General features: G+C 35.9%; 1 protein-coding gene across 1 annotated transcript; it reads right to left on the bottom strand.

Moving 5' to 3' along the window:
- Window positions 1-374: 374 nt before the first annotated feature.
- Window positions 375-9,745, bottom strand: LOC130592092 (uncharacterized). The gene is made up of 3 exons (XM_057396247.1): window positions 9,273-9,745; window positions 8,270-8,327; window positions 375-2,309 (listed from the first exon to the last, which is right to left on the bottom strand). The coding sequence occupies exon 3, from the start codon at window positions 1,172-1,174 to the stop codon at window positions 533-535; it is 642 nt and encodes a 213-aa protein (XP_057252230.1). The 5' UTR covers window positions 1,175-2,309; window positions 8,270-8,327; window positions 9,273-9,745; the 3' UTR covers window positions 375-532.
- Between the last annotated feature and the right edge of the window lie 1,485 nt (window positions 9,746-11,230).

The following is an 11,230-nucleotide window of genomic DNA, read 5'->3' as shown; positions in this document are numbered from 1 at the left end:
CATTTTGTTCAATAGCAGAATCAATAAAACCTAGCAACTCATCTCTATCACAATATCTCATTTGTTCTTGCATATTAGAGATAGTTACCTGTTCTTCGTCGGAAGAGCTGCTTCCTGCCATGAGGCACATATGTCCTCTCTTTCCTAAACTGGTCTGCTTCTGGTCTATGTCTCCAATCAGAGCGGTCACACACATTAGGGCTTCATCTTCCTCGCTTTCACCACCTGAATCAGAATCACCCCATGCGGCTAGCATAGCACTCTTAGTCATTTTCTTCTCTCTCTGTCCTCCTTTATCATTCTTCCATGCTGGACAATCCTTGATCATGTGTCCAATTTCTCCACATTTGAAGCAACTAGTGCTGGAACTGGTCTTCTTCAAGTTGCCTTTGTTCTTCCAAGACTTCCCCTTGAACTACGTTCTGAGACTCCTCTCAAACCTCTTAGCCATGAGACCAATCTCATCAAGATCTTCATCATTTTCCTCACCTTTCAAAGCTAGCCCACGACTTTTGGTTGTGCTTTCCTCCTTTCACTCCACCAACATCTCATGAGTCATTAATGACCCAATAAGTTGTTCCATGGACAATTTCGTTAGATCCTTGGCCTCCTGAATAGCAGTCACCTTGGGCAGCCATTTACCTGTCAAACTTCTCAAGATCTTTCTCACCAAATCTTCATTAGTAAAGTCTTTTCCAAGAGATTTAAGTTCATTGATAATTGTCATGAAACGAGTAAACATATCTCTTATATTTTCATCTCGGTTCATATTAAAAGTTTCATATTTAGACATAAGCATATCAACTTTAGATCTCCTGACTTCACTAGTGCCTTCATAGGCTAATTCTAATGTTTCCCATATTTCCTTAGCAGTATAGCATGCTAATATACGACTTACCTCATTATCAGCAATACCTTGTTGAAGTAGTGACATGGCCTTTGCGTTCTTCTCGAAGGTCTTCAGATCTGTAGTAGTGTACTCAGTCTCCTTCTTCTCTGTTCCATCTGAATTTTTAGCCACCTTCCTTGGTCCATTCCTGATGATCATCCAGCACTCATAGTCTGTGCCAATGATCAGATTTCTCATGCAATTCTTCCACCAAGGATAGTTAGTTCCATTGAACTTTGGTAGCCTTGATCCTCCGGGTCCACTGGTCATTTCTTGAGTAGTCATTATATCCTCCTTCTCTAGGTGTTACCCTTTCAAGAAGTTAGGCTCTGATACCAATTGTAAGTGCAAGTGACACTCAAGAGGGGGGTGAATTGAGTGTTTGTCCGAATGTTGTAGATTTTTCGATTATAGTAAGAACAGTTATGAAACAGTTCTCTAGCAGCAGAAATAAAAGCAATGAATAAACACAAGGATTTAACGAGGTTCGACTTCTAATAAGTCTACATCCTCTACTCACTCACTCTTTTATTAATCAACTCAGAATAACAAAAGAATTACACTCAATCACTTATGCACCTATGCAGAAGATGATTCCCCAACTTTCACCTATGGAAGTTCGACCCAACCATCAACTATGATGGTTCAAATGAAGTTGATCCCCGATCAACTTCCCCAGCAAACTGAACTCACAATTTGCTCACTTACAATAAGTTTTCTCTCAAGAACAAACAACCTTAATACGCTTAGAATGAGAGTAGTTTTAGTCCTTATTGTGGTATTAGGGTTTATGCTAGGATTGAGAGCTTGAGAGAGAGAGAATGCTTTTGCTTAGAGTATTATGAAAATATGCGTGCACAAGCCCCCACGTTTGTGTGCTAGCAGAACTCCTTAAATAAGCCTTTGGTAAGTAAATATTACATAATATTATGAGAGTATATTTTTCTCGGAAATATGGAAATTATTCCAAGGAAAATATACTCACTGATTTTATTTGATATCAAATAAAATCAGTATAATATCATATAACACACTTACCATACTTAAGAAATCTTGCTCACACAATAAACCATGCATCCGTGTATTGTGAAAATCAATTTTACGCGGAAAGAGAAATTTCCTAAAATACGAATGCATGAAATAAACCCTAGAGGACTGGTTTAGATTTGTTCCCAGACTGTTCCAATCAACCAAGTTTAATTTACTTGTAGTTGTGTATGACAAGTAACCGAGGTTTCTTGTCATCCACAACTAACTCATCTCTCTAGTTTCAAACCTTTATAGTGCATTAAAACCTTTATACCACTTACATTGCATCTATGACTTAAATGCTATAACTTGATCTTGGTCTTCATGCAATTCTTCAAGACTTGGCTTCACTAGCTTCGTCTTTCTATCCATTGAACTTGTACTTTGGCACCTACACATGCAAACAGAAACATGCATGCAATATAATATTTCAATGTGGTTTGTCATCACTCAAAACTCAAAACAGGGAACTTAACACATAATTCTACCCCTAAACCCTCCCCCTTAACCTAACCCTACCCCTTGGCAGCCCCCACATCCACCCCCTCCCCTCCACCCCACCCCACCCCAGCCCCTACCCCTACCCCTACCCCCCTCCCCCACCGGCGATGTGCGTGACGGCCTCCCCCACCCCCACCGCCGCTGGTTTTGCCGGTCTGTCCCACCCCCACCAACACTGCGCGTGCTGGCCTTCCCATCCCTTGCGCGTCCGTTCACCGCCGACCACCCCTTCACTTCGAACACCAAACCCATACCCCTCCCCTTCGAACACCAAACCCATACCCCTCCCCTTCGAACACTGGCTACCTTCGAACATCGGCTACCTTCGAACACCCCACCCCTTCCCTTCGAACACTGGCTACCTTCGAATACCAAACCTCCCCCACACCACCGGTATCCCCCACCTCTCCCCCACCTTCGAATTTCGTCAGATTTGGGTTATATTTGGCTAGTAGGGGGAGGGGTTCCGCGACAAAATCAGAGAGGGGAGTGCGTTGTGAGCTTCGCGGGAAGCGGGAGGGAAGGGAGGGGATGGGGTTGCGGCAGAGGAGGGGGAGGGGGGTTGCGGCAGAGGGAGGGGGAGGGTGGGAGTTGCGACAGAGGGAGGGGAGGGGGAGGGGTTGGGGGCTACGGCGAGGGGAGGGGTGGGGTTGCGGCAGACGGACCGGGGGGGGGGGGATGGTGGAGGGGCAAGGGGAGGGGGTTGGGCTGGGCTTAGGGTTAAGGTTTAGGGTTTAGATTTTAGGGTTAGTATTTAGATTAGGGTTAGGAATTAGGTTTAGATTTTAAGGTTAGTATTTAGATTAGGGTTAGCGATTAGGTTTAGATATTAGGGTTAGGAGTTAATTGTGCCAAAATGGTAAATAAAGTTAACGGTAACGGCAGTTAAAAAAAAGGGTATTCTGTGCACAAAAATGAAAAGTCAGGGGTATATGTGAATTATTGAAACATTGAGGGTATATTGTGAATTTCGCGATTTGTCGGGGGTATTTGGGGAAATAAGCGTAGATTTTATAAGTCTTGTGAAAAAAAGAGAGATTTTATGGGGCCTATTTTCCACCTCAGCACATGGCCTCATTATTGTTGGGTTGGGGCTATGCATATATTTGATCCCTACCTAGCTAGGGTCCAACAACACGCTTCCCCATCATACCCTTCTCCCATGTAAGATCACAAAAGCAAGAAAGCTTAGTAATAAGAAATAATTTGGACAACCAGAAAGTCTCCACAGGACAACCTATGCGAGTACTAAAGACTTTAGATGCTTAATTCTACACAGAGTGAGGTCACTTTGTTGGAGATAATTTCGTACCATGTATATTTCAGGACACTAAGAATCTCATCCACGTTGCACATAAAAAGTAAAAAGGGAAACATAGAATGAAAAAAAGATAAAGGTCAAACTAACTGCAATAAGACTTATGACCCAAGCCATTATATTGGGTTGTTGTGCTATTAAGGAATTTAAACAAGCTTTCAGTAACAGACACCAAGGATGGAAGTGTTTTACCGAATACCGTGACACCTCTTAACTCATACATAGCATTAATGTAGATGTTTGTACCCATGAACCAGCGTCATTCTGTCTTAAGAAGTGTTACTGAGCGTGAAGCCACAAAAAGCCAAGGACAAAATATTGGCGCATAGGTATGCATCAAGAATAATGAGCACAAATGCAAAATACCGTTTCTCAGTAAGAAGAGTTCTATATTAATATTGTTCATCAAGACTAATGGTGTCAAAACAGGTTCTGGGTGTACCCACGACGAACCAGATCAGACCCGGACATGTCAGGATTCTGGCACTCAATGCCCCAGGTCATGATTGGTAAGGTTTTGTTCAACTGGTCGATCACATTTGAATTATAGGATTGTATTGTCTTGTGCCAGACAGGTCTAAACATTGCATTTTCAAGTCGATCCATTTCCGAGTATGATCGATCGTGAACACTTTTTTGGTCTGGTTTGCACAAGTTGTATTTGGTTTCATGTACGCTTGGCTAGAGTTAAGTGTACTCGACTTGAATCACTAATGACCTTAGTTCGATCATTTTGAAGCACCGTGTCCATTCGCTATTGAACGTTAATTCAACTTCGGACAACTCCTGGTCGGGCCATTTTGATTTTGTTATGCATTTTGGAAACGAATCATATTATTAAAAGTATTAAGATCGACAAATAATATATATATACACACACATATATATATATACTATATATATATATATATATGTATATATATATATATATATGTATATATATATATATATGTATATATATATATATATGTATATATATATATATATGTATATATATATATATATGTATATATATATATATATATGTATATATATATATATATATGTATATATATATATATATATATATATATATACACACACACACACACAATATATATATATGTGTGTGTGTGTGTGTGTGTGCGTGCGTGCGTGTGTGTGTGTGTATCTGTGTGTGTGTGTGCGATAAACATGTGGATGATAAGGAAAAACTCATAAAAACACTATATTGTTTACCGTCATGCTTAGTGTATTCGCTTAGTCAACTCTTATTTAATTCGACTCTTCAATTGCGTAAAACCACTTTGATGAGCAAAAGAGTAGAACGACTCTTCATATGTTCTATTATTATATATTGTAACCAACGAGAATAATAACGAGTGGACAATCTGTAATGCTCGGATAATCAAGAGAACTTCCAAATTCCTACTCCAATTAAATAATTAGCATTTCGACTGAAAATTTTCACAGGGTTCCATCCTAAATCGAATAATTTTGATTATAGGATACCTAGCTTCCTCCAACCTACTTTTATATACAAAAGAAAATAAATTCCAAGGCGTTCCCGCCACACTTATCGAGCATAAGTGCAAGGCTTAATGACCGTCTATCCAACATAGCATCCTTAACATCAGTATTACTACATAACGTTTTGTGCCAAGAGACTCTTCTAGATGGTTAACTATTAAGTAACTATTTACAAAACTCCTTATCCAAACATAGCTTAACTTAAAACCTAAAATGACTCTTTTCCATATAAACTAGTAGAAAACGACGATTTGCGTCGCCCGAAGTGCGTCGGATGTAAAGCAAAACGACGTAAAAGTGTTATTTTCGTCGCTCATGAAGAAGAGTGCGACGCACATCATGTGTAAATGAGCACCAAGATGAGCTATCTGCGTCGCATCGACCAAAGGTACGTTGCAAAACCCCAATGTGCGTCGGACCACGTGGCCCATATATACGACGCAAATGATTTTCACCATCTGCGTCGCAAGGTACTTTAGTGCGTTACAAAATACCAAAATTGTGTCAGACCTCATGGCCCATCCGATGCAGATTCGCGGCCCACCAACCAACTTCAGCCCACCGGGCCCCTTAACATTCCCTTAACCTAAATTCACTTTCTCAAATTCTCTTTCCCTCTCTCATTCTATGCGCCGCTTCTCACTCACTCTCAAATTCTCTCACTCTCTCTCACTCTATGCGCCCATTAACATTCCTCCAACCTAAATTCTCCCTCCCTCCCTCAACCCTAATTTCTCCTCTCAACCGTTTCTCTTCACTTGTAAACTTTGTTTTCCGACGACCTTTAGCGACGAACGACACCGACGAAGAGCAGCGAACATTATTAAAACAAAATTTGCAATTAAAGTCTGTTAAATTCTCGCTGAGGTTCACTCTCAAATTCTCCTCTCTCACTCTTGCGAACGAACGAATCAGATCTTCCCTTCTCACTCTCACATCTAGCGAACAAACAATCTTGTTATACGAACGAGCAACCCTAATTTTTCATCTGCATGAACGATTTAAAGTATTTCCTCCCGCTTTGGTGCTCACCGGCAATGCAAATTAGGTCAAAGGAAGATGAATATTCAACACGAACAAGATCAAAGTACAATCTTGTTTCCCAGGTATGATTCAACGCGAAGATTTGATTTTCTACTTTAGTTTTCAAATCTAAAAATTGGTTTTTCACTTTCAGATCTGAAAATAAAAACTAAGTTAATGCAGATGAAAACTAAAAACTTTAATCATTTCGTTTTTATTTTTATTTTTTGTATCTAATTTTTTTTTTGTTTATTTTTTGTCAATTTTATGTTTTATTTTCAGATCTGGAATTGGTTCTTCTAGAAGTTGTCTCCCTCGAACACATCGAAAAACGTCGCCATTACAATGTTCCTTTATTAGATTCAGTTTTAATTTTACGTTTTTTTACATATTTACAAAGTAATTTGTTTTTTGTATATTGTATATATTTTTTTACATGTGTTTGTATCTAATATTTACATATTAATGCAAAGATTTGTTTGAATATAATATTTATATATCCATGCAAAAATATTGCATATTAATACATATTGTGGGAATATTATTTGTTTTTGGAATCTTGTCTTGATTTACCCAGAATAGTGAATTAAAATATGCAAAAATGTGAGCTTGAGAGAAAAAAAAAAGCTGGAAAATAAAAAAAAATGCAAATTTCAGTAATTTGCATCGCACCTATTGCCACATGCGACGCAAATTACTGAAATTAGAACCTGATGGGCATTTGGGATCTGTGTGTACTCTTTGGCCTGATTTGCGTCGCACATTGCTGAAGATGCGACGCAGATGCCTGATTTGCGTCGCACCCAGTGCTATGTGCGACGCAAATTCCCCTTCGATCTAGGGCTGGGGAGAGCCATCTACGTCGCACCGTATACAACGTGCGACTCAAATAGGTAAAAGATCTGCGTCGTTTTCGCATATGACGCAGATCAATTTTAGGTCATCTGTGTCGAGACCTGTGCCGTCGGACCCAAGTCCGACGCAAATAGGGGTCCCAGGTCTGACGCAAATCGGCATTTCTCTACTAGTGATTAGGGATAAAAAGATTATCCTTAAAACATAATCGTAAGTACTAAGTCTTCCTCACTCCAACACATTCCCAAAAACATCATTACATGCAACCTGCAAATCTGCTCATTATGGTGCAATCACAATGGGTCATCACAGGTCAAATCATAGAAACAACACACACAAACAAGAAAACATCAGCGAAGCTGGGAACCACCATTCGACCTAGTTAAAGACAATATAATGTAACTTAACATGTAAAGATATACCACAACAGATATATAAATAGAAGTCTGCCAAGTAACAAGTTCTACTTTGGTCAATTTTGCATTCCAATAATCTGAACATAAATTTTAGGTGGATTCGGGAGTCCCCGCCGACCCACTAATAAAAAAATGATAGATCGGAGATCCCCGATCGATCATATCACAATGTAAACCCAGGAGCCCCGGCCGGTTTACTAATAATTTCGATGACCAATGACCTATAGTGTGCACACCCCTCAACTCAAGCTTTTATATGATCTGGAATCCCGGCAGGCCACGCTAGAGCAAGGATGATCTAATATCTTGCCACATAAGGCGATAAACAATCAATTCTTGCCACAAACGGCAGATAAAAACCAATACTTGCTACAATCAGTAGTAATCAACCTAACTAAGCTGTATATGCTTCTGAAGTTAATTCAATTTAAAAATCCATAATAATATCATAATTTAAAGTTCCATATCAAGTTCTCTCAAATCTAGAATCACAACCAGATTATTAATAAACTGACGCATATGAATTCAATTCATGGTCTTTATACAACTAACATCAACTACCAGAAGGAGATAAGATAGTATATACTTACTAGTAAAACAAAGTTACATGAAAACATTATATAAGAGTACTTAGAATCTTAAGAACCTAAAGATTATAACCTAGAGTTATGAGTGTCATATATAATGGTATATTTCCATTCTTGGTGAAAGAGGCGTTCATGGGGTTACCTTTAGTGAGTCCGATGCAAGCTGATGATTTTCTGATTCTCAGATTGCTCCCCTTCTCCTAAGGTAGTTAATAAATAATGAATACAAAGTGGGGAATTAGTTTCTGATTAGAATGTAAACTATGAAATTTAAAACTTACTTCTATAGTTGCTGTTTATATCTCCCAGAATTAAACTATGCGAAATCAAAGACGTATACTTTGAAAATTTATAGCTCCTTGGAAGAAAGTTGTGTAATATGGTTATTTATATATATAAAAAAATAGTATTCTGAGATGTGTTTTTAAAGGTTGAAAGCCTACAGTGAACTTGTACAAACAATGGTAGTTAGTCTGTAATTAAAGGTCACTATTTCTTGTCCGTGCATACTCTTATATGAAATTCTCAATTGTAGAAGTATGTCCATATATATATATATATATATTTGCACCATCTACATACATATAATTAGTCTTAGCAGACACTAACTAAAACCAAATTTGATTTTCAACAACTTACTTTTAGGATTGATATTATATAACATAGGTTAATTTACACCCTCAAATTTCTGAAATTAACGTTCTACTGTAAGAAATACTCTAAATTAATATACTTATGAGATAAGAATTCAGTTTTAGTTACAAAATGAACCTCCCGAAGATGATATTTGCTTTGTGAAATCTGTAAGATGCGAAGTGGAATCATATAATTATGTACTTCCAATGAATTCAAGTATAATACAATTATGTAATTAAGAATTAAGCTACTTAAAGTTCCAGTATTAAACTTTCAATAAGTAGTTCATATAAATTTACTCAAAATATCAAAATTTCAATAGTTAAACTAGGGTTCAGATAGACAACAATTTCAATTCATCTAAAAAAGAAAACAACCGACCACCCCAATGAAGGTGGCGGCAGCTACAACGATCCGACCATAACAACTTGGTTTTCTCTTTCTTCCCTTCTTTTCAACAACCTCCAAACATTACTGAAGAAGAAAAGAAAAGAACAAAAGGGTGATACCTTTAGGTTGTTTGTCAGCGATAGAGAGAGAGCGACGAGGGATGGTGGTGCTTACGGTGGAAGAGCGAGAGAGAGATTAACAGATTGATGGGTTGAGGGTTAGGAGTTTTGAGAGATTGAGAGGTTGAGAAATTTTTTTTTTCCAAAGAAGGATGCTCAATAGGGGAAAATAAGTAATGAAGGTGGAAAATGTTGGTTAAGGATTTAATTCCTAGCTATATCATTTAACTTTTGCTATTCGGGTTTCCGTTAGTCATCTTAACTTTATCGAGCTGTCTTTTTTTTTTCTTCAAGAAGACTAAATACTCTTTCATTGGATTAAGTAAAACACTATAAAAGATATGATATTAATAATATTTAAGAAAACCAAAACTTCGAAAATTTAATTTATAGAAAAATATTGGGGTATTACACAATCAATTCCAAGCTTTATATAAATGACTTATAATTATAAGCATTATGATTGATATATAAGTTTGTAAATAGCTATGATGATAATGAGAATAATAATAATAATAATAAACATAAAGTGATGATGATGATGTTGTTGTTGATGATGATGATGATGATAATAATAATAATAATAATAATAATAATAATAATAATAATAATAATAATAATAATAATAATAATAATAATAATAATAATAATAATAATAATAATAATAATAATAAAAATAATAATAATAATAAAATAATAATATAATATAATAATAATAATAATAATAATAATAATAATAATAATAATAATAATAATAATAATAATAATAATAATAATAATAATAATAATAATAGCAATGGTAATACAAAAAAAGAACAAGAACATTAACAATAACAATATAAACAATAACAAATGGCAATCACGTACACATTCATATGTTTACAACGACAACGATGATTCACATGAGGCTTAAGTGATTATAACAAAGGTTCATATGCTGTACAGTAATAATAATAATAATAAATTATACCCCAACTCATTCTCCCTTATAAAAGCTAACTATAACTTATTAAAAAGTAAAATCAATAAGTTAACTATTAACAAGTAACAACCATACATAAAGTACTTAACAAGTACTTGCTAGTTACTACTCCCTCCGTCCCTAAATAGAGTGCCCATTTCTCCAATGCGCATTTGCCAATGCACGTTTTGTATCGTGAATATCTTTAATTTCATATTAGTAAAAATTATAAAAGTTAGATTTTCTTAATGTACGTAATGAGACGAATCAAACAAGACCCTACATGACTATGTTTTTTCTTATATATTGGAATTTTTTTTGAGTGCTTTCTTTACCTTTGAATAGTATCCAAAAAAGAAATGGGCACTCTATTAAGGGACGGAGGGAGTATATAGTTGAATTAAAACAAGTTATTATTAGATAAGATCAATATAATGAATGTATGAATGAAAGTTGATAGTTCAAGATAACAAATACTCCATTTAAGTTCATCATCTTTATGATGATAATATAACAAACAATCACTATCAACTCAATGAAATTTATATATATAAGTTATATCGTTACACTATAAGTTTACTAAATAGATATTATAATCAGACAATTAGATAATTGAGTGATATTTGCATATGTAACACTATCAGAATAATAGCTTAAGAAATAAATCACCATAAGAGTTGTAGAGCTTAACTTAATAGGAGGCATTGAATCTAATTATTTTAGTAACATAGTTTATTATGATATATAGGGAGGTTTTAAATTACTATATCTTTTTTCATTTTAACAAGATCTCAATCGATTAAATCTTATTGTTTGTTCACAAGATCTTGATATGAAGCATATTGCTATACGATAGTTCACGTAAATAACTATAATCAAAACAGTAGTTAAGCAAGTAATAGTTGTATAACTAATTTTTCAAGAAGTTTAGTTTCATAAGTAATGACCTTAGAGCAATGACCATAAGTCTATAACCTATTAGTGTTTATGCTCTTTG

Source organism: Beta vulgaris, chromosome 1, assembly GCF_026745355.1.
Source record: "Beta vulgaris subsp. vulgaris cultivar EL10 chromosome 1, EL10.2, whole genome shotgun sequence".
NCBI lineage: Eukaryota > Viridiplantae > Streptophyta > Magnoliopsida > Caryophyllales > Amaranthaceae > Beta > Beta vulgaris.
Note: the sequence above shows the minus strand (reverse complement) of the source record. Positions and strands in the feature narration are given on the sequence as shown.

Excerpts from the sequence above, each read along its gene's own strand:
- LOC130592092 (XM_057396247.1), bottom strand. The coding sequence starts at position 1,174 with ATGACTACTCAAGAAATGACCAGTGGACCCGGAGGATCAAGGCTACCA.